This window comes from Eptesicus fuscus, chromosome 17 (assembly GCF_027574615.1).
Source record: "Eptesicus fuscus isolate TK198812 chromosome 17, DD_ASM_mEF_20220401, whole genome shotgun sequence".
Lineage (NCBI taxonomy): Eukaryota > Metazoa > Chordata > Mammalia > Chiroptera > Vespertilionidae > Eptesicus > Eptesicus fuscus.
The window spans coordinates 35,428,442-35,453,256 of record NC_072489.1 but is presented as its reverse complement, the minus strand read 5'-3'; the positions used below and the strand labels follow the sequence as shown (position 1 = coordinate 35,453,256).

Genomic DNA, 24,815 nt, shown 5'->3' with positions numbered 1-24,815 from the left:
ATAAACCAGGGCAGGGGCAGGTGGGCTAGATGGGGTCAATGGGGAAAAAAGGGGGGACATCTGTAATTCCTTCAACATTAAAGATAAATTTTTTAAAAGTTTAAAAAAGCCCTAACCGGTTTGGCTCAGTGGATAGAGCATTGGTCTGCAGACTGAAGGGTCCCAAGTACGATTCTGGTCAAGGGCACATGTCCGGATTGCAAGCTCAATCCCCAGTGGGGGGCGTGCAGGAGGCAGTCGGTCAATGATTCTCTCTCATCATTGATATTTCTCTCTCTCTCTTTCCCTCTCTGAAATCAATAAAAATATATATTTTTAAAAAACAACAACAGAAAAAAGACTTATTTTCTTTATTGAATTAAAATTACACTATATATAAAATAGTGATGTATATACAGAGGGATTTAATGCCATAATATATACAACTATCTTTAAAGTCAGGATGCAAATTACAATGATTATGAATATAAAATTTATATTAAAACATTCTCCATAGTGGTTTATTTGGCTGTTTTAGTTCGAAGTCGTCGTTTGAGAATCTGATGATCACTTTCCTTCACTTTCTGATCCATCAAAATCTGAAATAAAAATAAAAGCTTATTTTAACTAGTAAAATATGTTCATGTGCTTATTAACTGACATAATAGGTACATTATATTGTTTGTCTTCTTGGGACTTACAGGTATACTATCTTGTACAAAAGATCATGCCTAAAGTAACAATTTTGTAAAAGATTATTTCAACACTACAAAATTCTAGAATTAAGATAATCTACATTCTGTATTAAATTCAGACATACACAGCTTAAAATAATTACTAAAATGTTTGGAGACATGTAACTCAAATAAATTTTTATTGATTTCAGAGAGAGGAAAGGAGAGGGAGAGAGAGAGATAGAAACATCAAAGATGATAGAGAATCAATGATCAGCTACCTCCTCCACACCCCCTACTGGGGGAGCAAGCCCGAAATTCAGGCATGTGCCCTGACTATGAATTGAATCGTGACCTCCTGGTTCATGGGTTCAAGGTCAATCACTGAGCCACACCAGCCAGGCTCAAATAACTTTTTTTTTTTTTTTAAATATAGAGCCTGCAACCTGGGCATATGCCCTGACCAGGAATCAAACCGTGAGCTCCTGGTTCATAGGTCAATGCTCCACGCCGGCTGGGCTCAAATATCTTTAAGAAATGATCTTTCTCAGCAACAACTACATAACTTAGAAAGTTGAAAGAACATTATATTGCAAGTAAAAGAATAATAATTTCAGCCAAGGGAGGAAATTATGTACTAAGCAGACAGATGGTGAAAAGTGATGAGAATAGTACTTCTGACAACATGTCCTAACTGACCCCAATTCTATGCCACTTGCTTTTAAGTGTCTATCTCATATCTGATAGTTGCTGTTGCAAAAAGACTCTCTCCCCTGATTTTTCTTGGCCATTTCCTGCTGAAGGCTTTTCCTTTAATTACTTTTCTATTTTCACTTTCATCCACTAGGCAAATGTAAGCATGATAAAAAATCAGAACTTTTCCTGTAACAGCACAGCCTGTTCTGAATGAAGAGAATGAGTCATAGAGTCATGGTGACAAACTGCAGTCTTTTCTCAATAGAACCTGGGAGGCTCAGAGGGAAGGTGGGAGGAAATGACTGAATGTCAACTCCAGATTCTTACCAGGCACACTGAGGCCCAGATTTGTACAACTGTGATAAAGATAACAAGAATAGATGCTAGAAGAAAACAAATTACTGAACAGTGATAATTCTACTGATGGAATTAAAATTCCTCCGATTAGTTCATAAATGTATGCATTAATGCCGCATTTATATTTAATTACTACAAATTTAACACATTTGATATCAAAAGCATAACTTAAAGCATGTTGTAGATATATGACCTAAAGAATAAAAATTCAAACTATTATAAAATTTAAATTGTTATGAATAATTCAGAATTTAAAACAGCACAAAGAGTTTTACTTTTAAGAAAACTGAAGTAGTAGCTTACCACTTGGCCGGATAGATCAATAGGAGATGAAATTTCACTTGTGTATAATTTCCGTTTGGCCCGTTTTGGTCGCGATACATTTTCTTTACTTACTTCTACATTTGAGAGCTTTGAAGAGCTCATCGTTTCAATTAATTTCTTTGCTATGAAAAAATATAGATTAGTTAAATTCTGAAATAAAAAATGTTCTAACTGCAAGGTTTAAAATTCTTAATAAAGAAAAATACATACCAAATAAAAAAGAAAACCACTGTAATTTATAAATGGTGAAAGGACATGAATAGACAAATTCACAAAGAAAAAAAATGAAATGCCTAATAAACACATGAAATAATGATTAAGAGCAAAAATAAGTAAGTAAAATATCATCTGACTAGTAAATTATAATACCACCAGTAAAATGCAGGAGTCGTTAATGATTTGAAAGAGGTTTATGCTATGCAAAACAAAGAAACAGGATGCATACGTAGTGGACCATGCAGCACTGAAAGTAAGGAGGCAGATCTATTTCAGCAGTCACATGTACAGATGTCCACAGGAATATTAAGTAAAGGTAGTCTGTAACTGTGAGACCTTTACTTATAGTTAACACACGCACTCACAGACACATACATACATACACACACACACACACACACACACACACACACACACACACAAAGAGAAAGTAAATTGTTAACAATTAATTGCTTCTGGGAAGAGGAAGAGGAATTTTTAAATGTCTTACTTTGCACATTTGTTTTATTTTTTAAAAGACACATGTTGGTTTTAATAGTATATTTCCATTTGGGAAAACTCCTGGATAAAATAAATCCATATGCACAGGATAAACTATACATTTTTTAAAATAGTAAAACATTTCAGGAAATATGCTAAAATGAGGGTGCACTTATAAAGGGCTGGGCTGAGCTTGAGAAAGCTGGGCTGCCAGATGTCAGAGCACACAGTTGAGACAAGCCAAATGAAATGAACACTCAAGCCTTTAACGACTCACAGCAACAGAATAATAAGCAAGAAGCTAAACCTGAGAAATCACAGCTTCCGCCCACTCCTTTTCCATATTTTCCCATAGAACAGTGTGTGGTCTAGGTCAGAAGGATCAGCATAAAACAGGGCCATCTCATTGCCAAGGGAACCCTGATCAAATGACTTATGCACTTGGAGTTGTATAGGCCTTGTGGCTGGAGGCCAGGTGGAGGGGCTAGGTGTGAAAAAATAGAGCTCGAGGGGAGAAAGGTGTCTTCAAGGTTGTCTCCCATCCCTGTCATAAGGTATTCAGCAGAGGCACCTGAGAAAGTTCTCTGCTGAAGGCCCCAAATAAAGAGGCTCCAAATGAAGGCACTTAGGCTAGGAATCCAGTTATGTACACACATGGCTGGACCAGACCTGAGTCCTTGACTATAACTCGCTTCAGAGACTGCAATGCACTGTGTGTACTAAGTGTGGTGTGGGGAGGGCAGCTCTCCCCCATGAGGCCTAACAAGTAAAGCCTCTGTAATGCCCACGGTCAACCTTAGAAACAAAACCGCACACAGGATTTTGGCCTGGAGCCACCAGACTGCTACTACTGTGCCTCAGCCACTATACTAAGAGTTGGGAATGTGAGCCAGACAGACATTTTGCACTTGTGGCACTTTTATTCTAGTAAAAAAGAAAACAAAAAAATTATAATTCAATTTGCACTTTGAAAAGATCACTGTCTTCCAGGTATTGAATGGATAGGAGATAGGCAAGAAGTAAAGGTTGGAAGACCAGTGATAGCAAATAAGGAATTAACAGTGGTTATCAGAGCAGCAGAATTTTAAGAATTAATCTCCATTTTCTTCTTTTTTCTCTATATTTCCAACTGATCAACAACAGATATGTATTGTAGTTATAGCTGAATGTTTAGTGGTTGTTTGGCCTTAAGTACTAAATGGAGGTGTTTCTTAGGTGCAGAAGCACAATGAAAAAATCACTGAGTTACTGAGGGCACTATGAACTAAGAAACGTTTGGGAACCTGTGTGAGTTTTTACAGAAGGTACTTTTACACAATCTATCTGAATCAATTTAATTTCCCCCTGCTTTTATAGTCCCTATCCCTCCCTATTCTCCTCATCTCTACTCTCCAATTTATCCTATTGCTACCACTCAAGTAATCTCATGAAAACCCACTCCTCTACCTGCCCTCTGCCCCCAATAATCTCCCCACATTCTACAAGCCAGATGAATATTACTACCTGGAATAGCCTGCACATTCCCTATACTTTCCTGGTACTCTACCTATGTCAAAACTGTTCCCTCTGGTAGGTGTGTGTATCTGTGTGTGTACACATATATACATGTATGTTTTTGTTTAGGTATACATGTATATAAAGTGTACATCTGAGCATATATTAATACACAGGTATTAATGTGGCTAAGAAAAAGCATTCAGCAACTAAACTCAATGGACATTTATAGAAGTACCAGAATCCCAATGCATGAGATTCATGCACAGATAGGGTCCCTAGGCCTGGCCGGTGATCAGGGCCGATCTGTGGGGCAACCGGTGGAGCAATCGGACCCCCCTCCCCCCTGCTGGCACATGCCTTGGCCAGCCTGGCGCTGCCCACTTGCCAGCTCTGCCCCCCGCCACCACAGGTAGCCTCCCTCTGCGGGGCAACTGGGGGTGCCCCACTGGTGCCCCCCTTGGCTGGTCTGGAGGCTGCAGGCTGCGGGGAGTTACAGCATTGAGCGTCTGCACCTGGTGGTCAATGTGCATCATAGAGACTGGTCGTTCCACCGGTCATTCCACCATTCAGTCAATTTGCATATTAGGCTTTCATTATATAGGATATGTTTTTTATATATATGAATAGGTAATGTTTATCTGTATATAGAAAAAAACACTAGAAGAACATATACCATTATACTAACAGTGTTTATCTCTAGCAGGTGTAATCCTGCCAACATTTCATTACTAGGCTAAATTCTTCTGTAAAATCTTCCCATAGTCCCTAATTAGAACAGCTCATTTCCCTCCAATACTACCACAGCACTCTACTTGCATCTCTATAACTAGAGCAGCCTGCTCTGGATCAATTAATTAAATAAGGTCTTTCTTCACTACATAATGAGCTCCTAGGCCTTTTCATGTTTCCTCCCACAGTACCTAACATAGGACAGTGAATACTTAAAATATAATAATCACTGTGATGAGTTTATATACCAGTCAGATATTAGAAAATACCCTAACACCTAACATTAAAGGGCATTTAATTAATTTTCTGCAAACCTTTTGATTGAAGAATTGTTGGAGAATGTTGTAAGAAGTCTCCAAATTTCTGCAGTGTTCCTTCTTTTTTCTTAGCAGTCAAATTTACATTAACTGCAGATGCGTGACTCCGTAAAGAATATGTTTTATGAGATGATGACCGTGAGGAAACCTAATAAACAAACATTTTTTTGTTATTGTTGATGAAGACGGTTAGAAGGAAATCTTACAGCCACTGTTGAATTAAAGAGGCCAGACACAGGTTATGAATTCTCAGACAGGGAATTACCAATTAAGAATATAAGGAGAGCCCTGGCCTGGTGGCTAGGTTAGTTGGAGAATTGTCCTATGCTCCAAAAGGTTACAGGTTTGATTCCTCATCAGACATGTATGGGAGACAGCTGATCGATGTCTCTCTCTTTCCCCCACCCCCTTCCTCTCTCCTCTCTCTCTAAAATCAATGGACATATCCTCAGGTGAGGATTAAAATATATATACATCCTTCATATATACATATACATATATATATATATATACACACACACATATATATATATGTATATATATATATATATAAGGATGAAAGGGCCAGAGAATGGCAAACTGAGTGTGACAGGCAGAGTGCTAAGTGAGAAGTGAACAAGAAGTGCCTGCTACTGGCCAAATGCTAAAGCTTACGTTCTAAGCTGAATTAGAAGAATAAAAATAAAAGATAAATGAGTTATAATTGGACAAAACTGAAAAATTATCTATCAAATGTGACATCTTTATTTTTACCTTCTACTTTATAAATATAAAGTATTGAAATGGTCAATTTTGGACAAATTAAAAGACAAACCTTTTGTTCCTTTTTGACGGGAGAATTTTTATGCTCAGAAATAGGGGACTTCAAATTAGTTCTGGGTGCAGTATTCTTATTTTCACATTTCACCAATTCCTAAAAAATAATATATTTAAGCACTGGTTAATTTCTTGACAATATTTTCTTTCTCTGGAGTCGAGAGAGAGAGAGAGAGAGAGAGAGAAAGAGAGAGAGAGAGGTGAAGAAGAGGGGAGGAGAGGAGGAGCGGGAAGGAGGAAGAAAATAGGAGGGGAGAGGAAAGGGGTGAAGGGGGGGGAGAGGAGAAGGGAGGGGACGGGAGGGGAAGAGATAACAGTTCTTAACCAGGGTTGATTTTTGACCCCAGGGAATACTGGCAATGTCTGGAGATATATTTGGCTATCATTGCTGGGGAAAATGGAATTTTATTGGCATCCAGTGGGTAGAGACCAGAATGCTGCTTAATAATCCTATGATGCATGGGACAACTTTCCTAAAGAAAAGCTTTTGTAGTATTGTTAACCGAACTGAACTGGCATAAATCCTAGTTATACCAAAGATTATAAGCATAAAAGTGGGGGAGGGGGGCCAGAACATAAACAGATAAAAATCATGACTGAACCTCAGAATTCAAGTCACCAAGTGAAAGCCATTAAGGGTCAAAAGAAGCAGACTTTCTTAAAGGGGAAAGCAGGTGGCATCATGGGAAGCAAACAAACAGGACAGATTGTAACTCCATCACACTTGTAGTGTTCGATAAAGAGCACTTTAGAGTCTTTACTGGGATAGAGTATAACACTGTATATATGATTTTCATGAGGGCCTCAGTTTATTACAGCAGTTAAGAGCTGGTAAAATCAATTAAAACTTTTAAATTTTACATGATTTGCCTACAACAATCTGTATATCTATTCTGAAATACACATGGAGCGTAAAGGAGAGTATAAACCAATAGTAAAATGAATAATTGTATTTTAAATACTGCATACACAACAAAATTTTCCTTTTCCCTTGAAAAAATAAATCAAGGAAATAAACATAGATGATAAAATACTTAGTATTTTAATGGTATCTAAAATGTACTAGATATAAATTAAATATAGAATAAAAGTTAACAAAGGCTCTAGAAAACAACCTCTAAAGGTGTTTTAGGTGTAGAAGGAAATAGTCTAAATAATATTCATTTAGTAAATTTATTACCTGACGGAGAGCCTCAGGAGTATGGTTATTACTACTTCTGCTCTTCCACCAGCTTGAAAATATAGTACTCTTTAAAAGAGTTAAAAAAAAAAAAATGTTGGACAGTTATTGTGCTGAAGAGCTTAAAATTAGTTTTAATCTTAGAACAAGTTACTTTTAACCCTTTGCACTCAGATGTCGAGTATGACTCGACACGATTAGCAGTAGAATAAAGGAATCGAAAAAAACAAGCGAGTGCAAAGGGTTAAAATAAACATTTCCATTTATTACCTATCTATGACATCTGAAATAAAAACTAAGCATTTTAAACATACTACATCTACTCTTTTATTTCCCAAAGGAGGAAACTGGGGGGTCAGAAAGTCTGTGTGACATGAGAGAGGATTGGATAACCCTACAATCAAAAAGCTACAGTAGAAAAAGAAAAAGCTGCAATAAGAAGAAATAAACAGATTTTTTTTAGCCTTCCACTAAATAGAGGTCTAAATTTTAATATACTGGCTGTTAGAAAAAGAATTTATCTTCTAAAAGAGAACCTAGAGTTATGACAATAGAGACCTAAGATACAGATAAACTATATATTTTAATATCCATAAGCTTTTTGTTTGAGGACTATTAAACTAAATGATATTCTAGAATATGAGGGAAGTATAGCAGAGTTTAACTATATATTGTAACTGAGCTCAACAACAATAATGCTTGCTTGTTAACTTTACTCATCAGTTAAGTATTTACCTCCTCCATTTCGTTGCTCTTCCTCTTCCGAGCCTTGGAAATCTTAACCGTTACTGGTAAGGCGCAACCAGGATGTTTCACGGCCATTTTGTTTGGCTGTAAAGGTGTAAACTGAATCTCTACCTCAGGTTTTGGAAATCGAGTAGTTTGATTATTTTCTGTTGACACTTCACAAGAGTCAAGAACTACAAATTCATCCTATATCAGAATTAAAAATGAAAACAAACCTTATTTGAAGAATATAAATTTATAAATCACAAAGAATCAACTCTCAAATACCTATTAAAGACAATGGAGTTAGAAAAGATAAAAATTGTGCTGGGATCAAATTCAATAGAGCAAGGACAGAGATGGAATTCATAGTATATTAAAATCGAGAGAAACTTAGAAATTAGTATTTCCCAGTATGATCCTAAGAATTATCTAGAGAATTTGTTTAAAAGGGTCGTGGAACCACTCCACAAACCTACTAAATCAGAACGCTCCAAGGAGAGCCTAGAATTTTTATTAAGCACCCAGTTTACAGTAGATTAAAGTTTGCTGCAAATTCTTTGCTCCACTTCTACTCTTCCCACTGAGAGATGGAGTTTCATTCTCTTTCCTTGAATCTGGGCTGGCCCTAGTGACTCCCATGACCAACAGGATGTTCTTCTGAGGCTCAATCATAAGAAACCTTCTAACTTCCATTCTGTATTGTCAGAACACTAACCTACAGGACACGCCCCTCTCCTCAAAATGCCCCACCTCAGAATCTGGCTGTAAGAAGCCCAAGCCATAGGGAGAGGCTCTATATAGGTCCAACAGACCTCCCAAATCAGCTCTGGGAATGAATCATTTTGGAATTTTAGCCCAGTTGGGCATGTTAATTTCATTAAGGCAGGAAAAATATGCAAAATAGCCTAACAATACCCTTCTCCAAAGCTGTCAAGTACACAATAACTGCTGGAGTTCTTAGCAGGAAGTTGGAATCCGGAGGTTTAGGAGAACATACATAAATTTATAGAGAAAGAAATCTTGTTTGTGGATGAACTTCAATCTTTTATACGAACGTTATGATCTGTAGTAGTCTCTAAGGTCAATACCAATAAGCTAAAAAGGAATGGCTCAGGGTATTTCCCTAGATTAAAATGCCCTTCTCTTCCTGTTCTCTGCTGGGTAAAATTCTAGTCACCCTTACAAACCTGGATGATGTTATTACCTTCGCTAATCCATATCCTCAACCACTGAGGCAAAATTCATTATAACCTTCTCAGTCAGTGTTTCTTCTTAGAACTCTGTTCATAACACTTAGCCCAAAAGGTAAGGTCAAACAAGGTGGTCATTTATGTATCTGTCTTACCAGATTTTTTCCTCCGTGAAGGTGGCAATCATAGCTTATTTATTTTTGTATTCTCAGTATTGGTTCCCAACACTAAATGCTCCCAACAAATGTGTTTAAAAAAAATTTTTTTAAGTAATTTTATCTTCAAAACTTTAAGTGCACAGAAGTTTTATCTATTTCATATATAATCTGAGAATCTGTATTATCCAAAATGATTCATAGAATCCTAAACTCACTACAAATTATGAAATTTCATTGTGAGTTATTAAGATTGTTGATCAAGTTATTAAATGGGTATGATTTCAAAATGCTAATTAAAGGGTTTCTTAGAATGGCCAATAATCATTCATACTCTATCTTTTGTGGGATTTCCTATTTTTGATCAACAAATTTGTTTATATTAACAGATCTGTTATTTGAGATCAATATCACTTTGAGAGGATATTATATGGAGACCTAATCTCTCAAAAGAATTTCACCTCCCCTCAAAAACCTTTAGCTTTCTTTCCCACAGCGGAGAGCATATATAGTTAATTATACAGCAAGATAACTGCAGCGATTGATTAAATTATACTTGCATGTGTTATTTGGTTATTAATGGTCACTGGTAAGTAAAGAGGGTAAAAAAGTGGACTGTGTTACCAAATGCCCACCTCTACTTCATTGCTGGAAATTTCAAAACCTGTAGATTGAGGTTCAGTTTCAACTCCACCAAGATCTGTTGAACTCATATGTCTGGGCTTGATATCCACAGTTTCTTTTTCCTAAAGTAATTAAAGCAACAAGCCATTGTAACCAAAAATAAATTAAAATACTCCGCCTAAAGAATATAAAATCAAAACTTGGGTGGATAAAATAGGGGAAGTAATCAAAGACTTCTTCAATGACCACGTAAGTCTCCTTTCTCCTCTCTTTCATCTTCAGGAAAGGCTGGACAATATTCCAACCTCTTCTGAGTTTGATATAAAGAGAATTTGAAAGATTACTTTCAACTTCCAAGGTGTTTTACATATATTCTCTCATTTTACTTTCATTGTAACTCTTGAATTAATTTGTCAAGAATCATTCCTACTTTCCAGAAGAGGAAATAGACTGTGACATGGCCAAAGTCTATACTAAGTTGGGATCTGAACTTTGATAACACAATTTTTAAAAACTAGAGTTTTGGAAATGAAACTATAGCATTACAGTAGAAAAGACCATAATGATAACCAAACCTTTTCTTGCTGCACACTGTTCATCCTATTTTCTGAGTCATAGGTTATGTTCTATTCCTAAACCTACTTAAGGATCTATAAAGAAGTATTAGATTTCATTTTTAAACTTGATAAATTTCGACCTCGGCCTTCTCATCACTACCATCAAAATCAAGTCAGCCCTGGCCAGTTTTTCTCAGTGATTAGAGCGTCGGCCTGCAGACCAAAGGGTCTCATGTTCCATTCCCAGTCAAGGGCACATATCTCAGTTACAGGTTCCCAAGCTCCAGTAGGGGTGCAGGTAGAAGGCAACCAATCAATGTGTCTCTATCTCAAGCTGATGTTTGTCTCTCTCTCTCTCTCTCTCTCCTTCCCACTCTCTATTTATTAATGGAAAAAATAGCATCAGGTGAGTATTAAAGAAACAGAACATTTAAAGAAAATCAAAAGTCAAATACATCTCCATGTCAACTACCCATAACTATTAAACAAGATTCTGTTGAATAAAATGTGGGGATAATAGCATGTACTAACTTTCACTGAGGTAAAAACTGAACTGTGCTAATTGTCTTTTACAAATGTTCTCAAGTTTCACAACTCTATTAAGAAGACAATATTATCTCTGAACCAATCATAATGATAAACTCTAAAAACACAAAATTCATGAAAAATAGCCAAATAATTTTTCAAACTCTGATTCCCCTCTGACATACTGGAAACTAACTTTTTTAACCTTTAAGGATTTAAACAATTTTGAAAATTTTCTTTGTTCAATATTTTTTAAAAAGGCATAGAAAGGACAAGATTCTACTGACTGTTTTAGAAGCCTCTGATGTGATCCTTTTTTTCAATTGTTCAATTTCATTATCTTTTTGAGAGTTACTGGAGATCAGTGCTTTCAGCTGCTTTTCTAAAGCTGCAACCAGTTGATCCCGTTCTTCTCGCCACTTTTGAAGGTTGCTATCTTTCTCTGCCAGCTGTGCTGTCAGTGCTTCCTAACCAGAAATTAGAGAAAATGTTAAAGTATATCTTGATAAAAGTTGTATATGAGATAAAATATACACAGCATGCTAGTAGAATGTACAGTTCAAAATGCAAAACAAGTTTCACAATACAGTAGGGATAGCCCTGTGGCAGTCAAAAGGAAGAAAATTTTAAGTTCTATATCTAGACAGAAATGTTATTAGGTATTTTTTAAATTGCTAAATAAACTGGGAGAAAAAAAAAAAGAACCTATTTCAAGATAAAATGGGACAGAAGAGTCATCTTACTGTCAAACCTATAGAAAAGTTGTGTAAGGGTTTATTTGAGCCAGACTGTTGAGGGCGTGCCCAGAAGCAAGATCTCAATGGACTGAGAAAATGCTCAGCAGAACGGCAGTTTTGCAGTTCCTTTTATGCATTAGCCAAAGGAGAAAACATAAGGAAGGTTACATGAAATCTATTGTGGCAATTAAGGAGGCAGGAGAAAGCAAAGCAGGGACATTTCTAGGATTAAATAAAAAGCAAAATGGAGAAACACTTCTTTTATAGTGGTAGGTACAGGAGTGTTAATAATTAACATAAACAGAGATAGTGTTCAGGGTACAAGATAACAATGAGGGGTTCTGGGGTCTCCTGCTATGGTGTTCTTGTGCTCTGGTGCCTGCAGTTGTGCCTTCTGCAGGCGCCAGAAAAAGAGATGCAGAAGAACAATAGACAGAACTCACTTAGAGACTGACCTTTGCTAAGGAAGCTCTGGGCCTGTGACTTGACTACCTACCATGGCCCGTCCAACTGGGAATTTGTGATCAGAGCATACTGTGTGGTCATTCTTAGTCACTGAGCTTGTCAGGCCTGCCATATGCTCCTCCAGCCCCTACCCCAATTTGTCAGGTTTATTCTACAACCCTTTTTTATTCACAATAAAAATAGAAAAGCTGCCTTTAAAAAAAAAAGAAAGAAAACAACAAACCATGTACAGACAGATAAGAATCCCAGAGATAAACTTAACAAGCCAAAGAAAGCAGGTGAAATACACCAAAGAGAAAATATAATTGCTACCAACCACTTCGTTTTGTTGCTTTAAACCACGGTCTCTGTCTTCAGCATATTTTTTCATCTCTTTGTTTCGTAGATTCTCAGATTCTTTAGCTTGAGTGATTAGTATCATTTTCTCATCTAACCATTTCTTTCTATCAGAGTTATATTTCTGTTCAGATTTCTATATATAAAAACAGTACAAATAACTATCAGATGCTTAGTCAAAAAATCTATTTTTATACCATTTTCATAAAACCCATCACTTTTTAACTTTTTAAAATCTTAAAAGTATTTTTCTTTCAATGGCAAGATCAGTTTATTTCAGATTATAAAATAAACATTGCTGGTTTGCTTTCCCTAAACACTATTTCCCTTATAAACTTTAATTTGCTATGAAGTTCATTATTTAAAGACTTTAATCAGTGAGCATAAGAAGAAATAAACAATTTAAATTCCGAAAAAGTTAGACACAAGTCTTCCTAAATGACAGAAGAAAAAAAAAAGACTTTGTGTGTGATGGTCTTTCCTTTTTTTTTTTTTTTTTTATTTTATTGTTGAGAGTATTACAGATGTCCCCATTTCCCCCCTTTGCCTCACTCTACCCAAGCCCAGGCCTTCACCTGTCCATTGTCTGTGTCCATGGACTATGAGTAATTTGTGCTTCTAAATCCCTTCACCTCTTTTAGCCATCCCTCCAACCTGCCTCCCATCTGGCAACCTTCAAAATGTTCTCTGTATATCTATGAGTATGGTTCTATTCTGCTTGTTCACTCATTACATTTCATGTAATACTGGTTTATTGGTGATGAAGTCCTTTAGCTTTTTCTTGTCTGGGGAGCTCTTTATCTAACCTTCCATTCTAAATGATAGCTTTGTGCTGTGGCTGGCAGCTCAGTGGTTAGAGTGTCAGCCTGCAAAACGGAGGGTCTTTAGTTCAATTCCTGGTCAAGAGCATGTACTTTGGTTGCAAGTTCTTTCCCCAGCCCCGGTTGGGGGCAGGTGTGAGAGACAACCAATCGATGTGTCTCTCTCACATCTATATTTATGTTTCTGTTTCTCTCTCCCTCTTCTCAGCCCCTCATTCTCTCTCTAAAAAAAAAAAAAAAAATCAATGGTAAAAAATATTCTCATGTGAGAATTAACAAAAAAAATTAAATTAAATTAAAATTAAAATTAATGATAGCTTTGTTAGGTAGAGTAATTTTGGTTGTAGGTCCTTGCTTTATGTGTGATGGTCATTTCTAATAGTATGGGTCTAAAAATAAAATATTATTGGATACATAAGATGCCAAATAAAAAATAGCATGTGCAACAGGACAAACATTTATTAGTTTAAGGATCATTGAGAATGTCTGGACCAAGAATACAGTTGACCAGTAATTTTCAAACTAGATTCAAAGGCATCTAATTTATACATTCAAAACCCAAGTAAATAAGAACAATGACACCAATTTAAAATAAACAGCACTGTTTTTTAGAACTATGGTAGTCCATTCCAGGATTATTAAGCTTATAATCTAAGATATTTGAGAGCAATGCAAACACACCAATACTCCTTAATGTAAACATTCTCTATATAGTTCATGTGTTGTTTTTTCAGAATTAATGATGTATTTACTTGGGGTTTTCACACTAGAAAGGGTAAATTCTAGAATACATAATTAACACTTACAAAAGAAAGTAGTAATTTTTTTGTATTTGTTCAGTACCCAATTACATACAGCCTGCACTTAAAAATATAATTTAAATTTAGCCAACTTTTCAAAATCATTATATTTTCTTCAATCTTGAATCTAGTTATGAATGCAGGTCCTAATGTACAAAACTTTAAGCAGTGTTTGATAAATCCCATTATGAACGTATTTCCCCTATTTGTTGTATTCCATACATAGTATATTTGAGTTGGACATGGAAAAAAATATAAAACACCAAGCAAAATATCTTCTATATAGTATGGTTTCAAATATATCCCAGTGTCCAGATATTTAACACTGTTCTTTTCCAACTCAATAATTACATATGTAAGTAATTACATATTTATAATAGTCAAAATAATTTTCGTAAAAGTCACCTTTTCCACAGCAGTATTTGATGAGTAAGAAATTCAAGAGTACAAAAAAAAGGTAAGACATGGTGACTTAAGTATTAAATATGTAGAATATAAAACTGAAGACCCAACCACTGTATTTTCATTTGCAATTAGTTTGTATCTTGGGATTTTCTTCCCATGTCATTTCAATGCATACTGAAAAAATTATATGAATATATTAGTAACTCCTAGGAATTATTTTACTGGTACATGAAGCAATTATAAAATATTTACTGAATTCTCCTCTCCTGAAAAATATAATGAACACACACACAGATAAAATCCTACTTGTAATTCATCTTGAAGTTTACTGAGCTTTTTAGTAAGCACATCTGTGTTATCCTCAAGTTCTTCATTTGACCTTTGATTATTTTTGGTTTCCAGATCTTTGATTTTTTCTTTCAATTTTTCCAATTCTGTTTGAAAACATAAAATTATTTTTAAAAGCATGCAAAAGTTATACCACTTAGAGATAAACATGGCATGGGATACAAATAAGAAAAAAGAACACAGATCAAGACAGAACTAGAACTACACTAAGAGCCTCACTTTTAAGAATTCTTACCAAATTCTTGGAGAAAAGGAACTACAGGGACCTCTTGGGCACCCACTGAATAGTTTTCAAAGTATACGATATAAATTAAATGCATGTCAGTCTTAATTATGTAGGAAACTTCAGGTGATTCTCAAAAATTAAACTGTGATGGTATTCTGAGGGATGAAATCAGAGTATTTATACAAAGATAATACTAAGAGGTAGGAAGAGGTAAAACTTAGTTGAAAGTTTATTCTTAATGTCTGGGGAACATTGCGAGTTATGAGCATGTCCTTATTCCTTCTTTACTATACACAATTTTACTTAGATAAAACAATTTTCATAACATTGGAAAATGGCAGGTTATAAAACATTCCAAAGACACACCAAATACATTTTCATTATGAATTATTACAAATACTATTAATACTTTAAAAGGAAAGAAATCTAGGGAAATAAAGAAAATGCAAGAGTATGTCTTGAGATTTTTAAGCAATATTATTTTACCTGTAGCAAGCTTTTCAGCTTCCTCTAATTTAGCTTCAAGCACTTTATCTTGTTCTACCTGAGTTTGTTCTTGTTCTTCTAGTGTCATTCGCATGTGTTCAATTATTTTTTCTTTAACACTTAGATCTAAAAATGGTGAGTGAACATTTTAGAAATTACTAACATCTCCATCTAGATATCCAATTTTTCTTGAGTTCTTCTAAAAACTAAAATACACTTTTATTAACTATAATAGAATATGAGTTCCATATAAACAGAAACTGTCTTGTTCTCTATTGTACCCTATATGCCCAGAACACCACTGGCATATAAAGCACCAAATAAATATCTAATGTGCAGATGGATGCATGGATGATCGCAAGAATGAATGGAAAGATGGCAAGAATGAGAAGTATTGCCAAAACGGGTTTGGCTCAGTGGATGGAGCGTTGGCCTGAGGACTGAAAGGTCCCAGGTTCGATTCTGGTCAAAGGCATATACCTTGGTTGCGGGCACATCCCCAGTAAGGGGTGTGCAAGAGGCAGCTGATCGATGATTCTCTCTCATCGATGTTTCTAACTCTCTATCCCTCTCTCTTCCTCTCTGTAAAAAATCAATAAAAAATATATTTAAAAAAAAAAAAAGAATGAGAAGTAGAGGCAGAGTTAGTGGAAAGGGAAAAGTAAAACTATCTCTAGATGCAGAAGACATGATCTTATATATAGAAAATCTTAAGGAATCCCCAAAAAGGAAAAAAATAAATAAAGAAACTTTATTAGAACTCATAAACTAGTTCAGCAAAATTGCAGGATACAAAATCAATATAATCAAAACAATTTATTTTTCTTAAAATATATTTTATTGATTTTTTACAGAGAGGAAGAGAGAGAGATAGAGAGCTGGAAACATCGATGAGAGAGAAACATCGATCAGCTGCCTCCTGCACACTCTGTACTGGGTATGTGCCCTTGACCGGAATCGAACCTGGGACCCTTGAGTCTGCAGGCCAATGCTCTATCCACTGAGCCAAACCAGTTAGGGCTCAATTTTCTTTTTATACACTAGCAATGAGCAATCCAAAAATGGTATTAAGAAAATAATTACATGCCCAAAGGCATTATAAAGAATAATATACGTAGAAATAAATTAACAAAAATGTGCAAAACTTATACACTGGAAACTAAAAAAACATCATTGAAAGGAATTCCAGAGGTCTAACCAAATGAAATGATATCCCACATTCATGACTAATACTGTTAAGTTGGCAATTTCCCCAAATAGATCCTCAGATTTTACAAAATCACCATCAAAATTCTAACTGGCTCTTTCACAGAAAATGACAAGGTGATACTAAAATTCAGGTACAAATCCAAGGAACCCAAAATAGCCAAAACAATCTTGCAAAGGAACAAAAATGAGAGCATTCACAATTCCCATTTCAAAACTTACATACAGTAACAATACAGTGTGATACCAGCATAAGGATAGACATACAGATGAATGAAACAAAACTGAGAGTACAAAAATAAACCCTTATATTGATAGTCAACTGATTTAAAGACAATGCAATGGAGAAAAAAACAATCTTTTCCACAAATGGTGCTTGGACAACTGGAGCTCCATATGCAAAAGAACTAAGTTAAATACTTATCTCAAACAATACACAAAGTAATACTCAAACGAATCAAAGATCTAAAAATAAAAGAGCTAAAACTATACACTCTTAGATAACCTAGATGACTTTGAAATAGGCAATAGTTTCTTAGACATAACAAGCAATCAAAACAAAATAGGTAAACTGAACTTCCACCAAAATGAAAAACTTGTATTCATCAAAGGACACTATCAAGTAATTGAAGAACAGCCCAAAGAACTAGAGAAAACATTTGCAAATCATTTATCTGATAAGGGCCTAGTATCCAGAATATATAAAGAATCCTTACAATTCCATAATAAAAAAGACAAGTAACCCAATTTTAAAATGGGCAAAGGACTTAACAAAAATTTGTCCAAACAAGATATGCAAATGGCCAACAGATGAAAACTAGATACTCAGTATTTAGTCATTAGGGAAATGCAAATCAATAACAATGGCATACTACCTTATACTCATCAGAATGTTAGGTGAAATAGTGTTCCCAAAATATTCATGCCCACCTACTATGAATATGACCTTATTTGGAAATAGGGAATTTGCAGATGTAATCAAATTAAGAATAAAAGTCATTCTGGATTAGGATGGGCCCAAAACTTAGTATGACCAGTGTACTTATATGAAAAGGAAATTTGGACAACACTAATAAGGAGAAGACACCAATACAGACACACCATGTTAAAACAAAGGCAGACTGGAGTTATGACACAAACCAAGAAATACAAAGGATTGCCATTAACCACCAGAAACTAGGAAAGATTCTTTCCTAGAACTTTCAGAAGAAGCATTTCAATATATTTATTTTGGATTTCTAGTTCTCAGGACTGTAGGAGAATAAGTTTTTTGTTATTTTAAGCTACCTAGTTTGTGGTACTTTGTTACAGCAGTCCTAGGGCAGTGGTCGGCAAACTCATTAGTCAACAGAGCCAATTATCAACAGTACAACGACGGAAATTTCTTTTGAGAGCCAAATTTTTTAAACTTAAACTTCTTCTAACTAAGACTTCTTCAAAATAAGACTCGCCCAGACCGTGGTATTTTGTGGAAGAGCCACACTCAAGGGGCCAAAGAGCCGCATGTGGCTCGCGAGCCACAGTTTGCCAACCACGGTCCTAGGGAACTAAGAAAGATAGCTCTAACTTTAAAAATGAAAAATAACTAGCAATAGCAACATCATGAAGAAACTGGAGCCCTCATCTACTACTGGTAGGAACACAGAATAATACAGTCACTGTGGAAAATCTTGACAGTTCCTCAAAGAGTTAACCATATCATGATCCAGTAGTTCCACTCCTAAATATATATCCCTAAGAGAATTGAAAATATATGTTCACCCAAACATTTGTACACAAATATTCATAAAAGCCAAGAAGTGGAAACAATCCAAATGCCTATCAACTGATACATAAATAAAAAGTTATATACTCATACAATGTAATATTAGTTGGCCATAAATAAGAATGGAGTACTAGCACATACTACAATATGGATAAAACTTGAGAACATGCTAAGTGAAAGAAGTCATACACAAAAGGCCACACCTTATATGACTCAACTTACAAGAAATGTCTACAACAGGCAAATCCAATAAAGACAGAAAGTAGATTAGTGATTGACAGGGACTGGCTAAGTAAGGGTAGGCAAATCCAATAAAGACAGAAAGTAAATTAGTGATTGACAGGGACTAGCTAAGTTAGGGTTTCTTTTGGGGGTGATGAAAATATTATGGAATTGACAGTGGTAGTGATTGTACAACCTTGTGAATATACTAAACCCATAAAAATGTTCACTTTTAAAGGGTAAATTTTATGATATATATGTTATATCTCAAAAATTTTTTAAATAAATATTAAGATAGCTAAGTGAATGGCATTCAGTATTTAAATAAAAATGTAGAAGTCAGGAAAAGCCTCAAGAACTGAAAATGCAAATTTTTTTTTTTAATTTTGTTGATTTCAGAAAGGAAGGAAGAAGGAGAGAGAGAGAGAAGCATCAATGACCAGAGAGAGTGTCACTGACCGGCTGCCTCGTGCACACCTCGTGCACACCTCGTACCTGCCTCACAACCTGAGCATGTGCCCTGACCAGGAATCGAACCATGACCTCTTGGTTCATAGGTCTATGCTCAACCCCTGAACCGGGCTGAAAATGCAATTTTTTATTAAGGGATGAGTAAGTGATGGGGAAGAAAGGAATCTGCATAATTTTACATACAGAAATTAAGGGATGGACAAAAGTGGGTAAGAACTCTGTGCCAAAATGTGCATGAATACAGCAAGTAGACCTCAAAAAATGTGCTAATAATAAGGCCAGCAATTTGAACACATAAGAGATTGTACCTAAGTGCACTGTGCCCCGTGACATTCTTTTGAGTTAATAAAACTATTATAATCATCATACCCTGAATGCCTTTTCCCATACAAACATGTAAACCTAGTCTATGTAATTATCTACAAAGAAATTTTTACAACATTCCAAATTTTTAAAAAATCAATACAATTTGAGTTTAAAAAAAGCAAAATTCAGCACATACAATTTGAACCTAAAATTGTAAATGTTTCTTTTAAACTTTATAATTTTTTTTAATTTTAAAGCTATTTTACTTGAAGTATATTGTTTATATGATTTTGTCTAGAAATCCATTCATTGTGACCTTATTTTTCACAAAATGCTGGCCACTTCCTAGAGATCAATGTGCCTATGACTGAATATTTCTTAATGTTTTAATTTTCAAGAATAAACTTTATACTGATAAGTTACTCTTAGAATCAATCAATGCTTTCTCTTTTGACAGTGTTACAGCCTATGTTGCCCTTACTTTACTTTAGAATTTTCAAAGGAAAATCTTTAAACAAATTAGTATTGCAACTATTTTGTCAATCGTTTTAGTACTAGAAGTAGGTTTGTTCCTGACCTTTGCACACTTTCTCATACTGCTGTATAGTTTCTTCAGCTTTCTGATTACTTAACTGCTCCTGCAAAATGAAAGAATATGGATTAAATACAAATATAATAAACACACAAAAATATTTAATAGTGGGGCCTGAAAACAAGGTTTGAAATCTGTTTCCTATAGCCCTAGCCGGTATGGCTCACTGGATAGAGCGTCGGCCTGGGGACTGAAGGGTTCCAGGTTCGATTCCAGTCAAGGGCATGTACCTTGGTTGCAGGCACATCCCCAGCAGGGGGGTGTGCAGGAGGCAGCTGATCCATGTTTCTCCCTCATCGATGTTTCTAACTCTCTATCCCTCTCCCTTCCTCTCTGTTAAAAAAGTGAATGAAATATATCTTTTTTTTTTTTAAATCTGTCTCCTATAAAGCTGACAACTAGTCTTGACCTTCCAAGTTTCTTACACCTAGAAAAGGGCAGTGAGAGTGAAAAAGAAAAAAATAGTAGTAAAAACTTTATACCTTTAATCTACCTCAAAGTTACTGCCCAGTCATTTTACTTAACATTTTACGTTATTGTGTTCTCTTATGCACCACAAAAAGCAAAAACAGGGAAATGGAGGTTTACTATGTAGTTAACAAAGGAGGAATAAGAAAAGCCATTAAAAAGTTCCATATCAGTAAATTCAAAATGCAGAAAAATAGGATCCTCCATCCCCTCTATGTAGAAAGTAGATGGAAGGTTTGAAAAATAATCAAAGCCTTAAGAGCAAAGATTAAATTATTAGCACTAAAAATCCTCCAATTCCAGTTTTGTTTTAATATGTTTTTTATTGATAAAAATAAGAGGGAGAGAGATGGAAACATCAATGATGAGAGAAAATAATTGATCAGCTGCCTCTTGTACGCCCCACACTGGGGATCCAGCCCGCAACCCAGGCATGCGCCCTGACCAGGAATTGAGCTGTGACCACCTGATTCATAAGTTGATGCTCAATCACTAAGACACCGAAAGTAATCCAACCTCATTCCCTATCTCATCTTATTGCAGCACTATCTTCTTAGGTTATAAGTCTTAGAATGAATCATTATAGAACCTGGAGATCTCTGAATTGTATTATGAAAATATAGATTGCTTTATTAAAATTGTATTCAGTTAAAAATTTAAATCACATGTTTATACATGAATATTTATTAGTTTGCTTCATTTAAAAGCAAATGTGTAAAGACTACAATAACCTTTCTTTATTGCTGCCTTATCCAATTAATTGATGTCAAGTAAAATATAACCATTTATAAAGAAATTTTGCTTAAGTGTCCTCTTAAAAAAATTTTTTTTACAGGTCTCGAGCTTTTTCTTTTCACTTCTGGTTTTGAAATAAAGTTGAGTCTCAAAAATGGAAACAATTATTTTTGTATGGAAAAAAAACTAGCATTGATATAATACTATCAAAACTGAAGACTTTATTTGTTTTTCACATTTCTCCAACAAGGTTCTAGATCCCAATCACAATACAATGCCACATTTAGTCATTATGCCTCACTAGTATCCCATCTGTGATAGTTTCTCAGTAATACTTTAATGACCTTGCCACTTTTTACTGGTCAAGTATTTAGAACATCCTCAGTTTGGGTTTGTCTGATGTATTCTCACAATTAGACTAAGTTAAAGGATTTGGAGAAAGAATACCACAGAAAAGATGAGCCCTTTTGGTCACATCAAATCAGGAAATACATGTTACCAATATGGCTTACCACTGATGATTATATTCTTAAACACTTGGTTAAAGTTAAGGTATTTTCTGCTAGGTTTCCCTACTGTAAAATTACTATTTTTCCCTTCCCATACTCTAGTCATTAAAAGCAAATTACTATGACCTTATTTGATTTTAACAAATTTTTCAATTACAGAAAAGGCTAAAAGAGAATTTGGTATAAAAAACTGATGTTTTTAGACACTAAAATATGTAGACTCTACTTAAACCACCCTTTAAAAAAACTGATACCTTGAGTTGCTGAATGGTTCGCTGTTTCATATCCATTTCCTGAGAACACTGGTTTTTCTTTTTCTCCAATTCATTCATTTTAATCCTCAGTAATTTTTCCTCATCACGCATTAGAGACACCTACAAAGTAAAGATTATAAAACAAATTTTTAAATATTAAATTGTTTTGTTTAAAATTAATGGCCCCTGGTTCAAAGATTCATGTCCTTAAAAACTCATTAAAAGGGCCACTGTGGGGGGGGGGGGGGGGATTATCTATAATACTTTCAACAATAAAGATAAATTTTTAAAAACATTAACAAATTAGATTCTAACATAGTATAAGATACGGCTTTAAATTATCAGGATATTTCCTAATACTCTAAAGGAGAATGCATATGAAGAAATAATTTTCTTCTTACATTTTAAGAATTTCAAACACTTGTAAGTGTTCTCAAAAAAGAATCAACATAGCATCTTGCATGCAACAGCAAAATCAATATCATGGAAAAAGACAACAAGGACATTCTAGGGAGAAATTATTGGCTCACATTTCCAAGGTTTATTGGTATATAAGGAAAACCATCTTTACCATTTAAATTGGATGCACAGCTTTCAAAGAGCCTACCTCTTTCTGTACTTGATTAATCTGCTTTTTGGCATCAGTCAACTTCTCTTTCAGCTCAGCATTATCTTCTTCCTTCCTCTGAAGATCTGCTTTCAGATTCTGGATAAGGGCAGAGCTTGCAGAGAGCTCCTCTTTCAATCTATAAAACACAAACCACTTTTCTATAGAGACACACCATTAATCACTTGGGGTCATACTTGTGAGACAGTAACAATCTACAAAATTACATCTCTTCACAAATTTAGAATGTCCAAACAATGAATGAGTCCTTTAAAGAAAATTTCAGATTTTATAAAAAAGATCTTTACACATAACTTGACTCCAAGGATTTATATAAACGAAGTCCAAGTCTTCACTCATCTCAAATGCTATACTGCACCAGATTAAGTTATGCCCACCTAAATTACTTAAAAGCTACATAACAAAATCAATAAAATGAATGCTTTGCATATTATAAATATTTGAATAACATTTAGCTTACTTTTCTCTCTCTTGACAGTTGGCTTCTTTTTCTTCTTCCTTTAATTGAAGAGAATGCTTTGCATCTTGCCAATTACTTGTTAACTGTGTGATTTCTTCTTTCAACTTGACTTCCCTTTCATTTAAATCTTTGATGTTTTTGATACAATCCTGATGATTTGCTTGAAATTCCTTTAGATTTTTTTCTAGCTCCAAGATGATAGATGCCTTTTCCAAAATTTCTTGTTCTAACTTGGTTGCATGACTACATTCAACTTTCTGAGTTCCTAACATGGCTTCAAGTTCATTTATTTTCACTTTATAGCAGGCAACCTCTTGTGTGAGTTCTGAAAGTGTTCTCTTTCCCTCAACTACTTGCTGTACTTGAACATTGAGACTAACATTTTTTTCTTGCAATTCTTCCTTCAGCTGCTGTATAAGACTTCCTTTTCCTTTTAGTATGTCATCTTGATTTTTATTTTCTGTTTTTAGTCTCTTGTTTTCATCCTCATAGCATTTTACTTCTGCTTGTAATTTTTCAATTTGTTGTTCCAGTTCCTGGATCTGATGACTTTTTTTGGAGGAGGCCTTTACAATCTCCTTACATTCTTCCCAAATGGCATCAATACTAGAGTGAAAAGAACTTTCCCTTTTAGGTTTAACCTGCTTACTTATCAAATAATCATTATCCAAAGGGTGTAACTTTGTATTTGGCAAATCATCCTCCTGAGAACTACGTGAGAGATCCTGGAGATTGAGTAAATCTATGTTTGAGATCTGAGAAAATGAATCAAGGGTTCGTAGTTCATCTATTTTTGCTTGCATTAATTTTATTTGTGAAACATTATGAGTAATGGTTCTTCTAGCGACTTCTATCTCTTCTGACAACTTCATGATCTTTTCCTCCTGTTCTTGATTTATATCTCTCTGCACTTGTAATTCAGAAATTGCATTGTCATAAGTTGACTTAATTTGTTGGACATCTATACTTAAAGAAAAGCTCTTCTTCTTAGAAAAAGAAAGTTCCTGCTGCAAACCAACAATCTGTTTACTTAATTCTGCTTTTTCTTCCTTTTCATTTCTAAGTTCATTCTCAACAATGAATAATCTTGCTTTCAGCGCTTCGTTATCATTATTTTCTTGTACAACTCTAATATTTTCCTCATCTTCTGAAATGCTGTCTTGCATTTCTTCACTTTTCTTTTGGTCTTCAGTGACAGTCGGACTAATGTGCATAGGTCCTTTAAAAATAGGAAAATTGCAATTAATCTGGCAAACCTTAAACAGTAAACAGATAAGCCAATATTCAAACATAGGAAAAATGAAAGCAAACTTTTAATGAAAAACACAAATAAGCTACTGAGTGAAAAAACAAAAACAGGTTGCAAAACATACATGGCATAAGCTCATTTATGTAAAAACTACAGTTCTGTAAGTTTATGGAAATAGTTAGCAAAGGAAGTAATACCAAATGACGATAGCTACCTGAGGATTACCATTTATACTCCATATATGTATATATATATTTATTTTTTTATTGATTTTTTACAGA

The 24,815-nt window shown here is 34.8% G+C and overlaps 1 protein-coding gene across 3 annotated transcripts in view; it reads right to left on the bottom strand.

Moving 5' to 3' along the window:
- Positions 1 to 406: 406 nt before the first annotated feature.
- The window catches only part of KIF20B (kinesin family member 20B), a 67,412-nt gene continuing 43,003 nt past the window's right edge, over positions 407 to 24,815 (bottom strand). For all 3 annotated transcript variants that reach the window (XM_054728848.1, XM_054728849.1, XM_054728850.1), the window contains 14 exons: positions 23,286 to 24,504; positions 22,805 to 22,943; positions 22,198 to 22,317; positions 20,217 to 20,277; positions 15,670 to 15,795; positions 14,916 to 15,043; positions 12,564 to 12,719; positions 11,333 to 11,512; positions 9,975 to 10,085; positions 8,001 to 8,198; positions 6,084 to 6,182; positions 5,267 to 5,417; positions 2,010 to 2,152; positions 407 to 578 (listed from right to left, as the gene is read on the bottom strand). In XM_054728848.1, the coding sequence (XP_054584823.1) occupies positions 501 to 578; positions 2,010 to 2,152; positions 5,267 to 5,417; positions 6,084 to 6,182; positions 8,001 to 8,198; positions 9,975 to 10,085; positions 11,333 to 11,512; positions 12,564 to 12,719; positions 14,916 to 15,043; positions 15,670 to 15,795; positions 20,217 to 20,277; positions 22,198 to 22,317; positions 22,805 to 22,943; positions 23,286 to 24,504 (2,909 nt within the window). In that variant the 3' untranslated portion in view covers positions 407 to 500. The remainder of the gene's footprint in view (positions 579 to 2,009; positions 2,153 to 5,266; positions 5,418 to 6,083; positions 6,183 to 8,000; positions 8,199 to 9,974; positions 10,086 to 11,332; positions 11,513 to 12,563; positions 12,720 to 14,915; positions 15,044 to 15,669; positions 15,796 to 20,216; positions 20,278 to 22,197; positions 22,318 to 22,804; positions 22,944 to 23,285; positions 24,505 to 24,815) is intronic.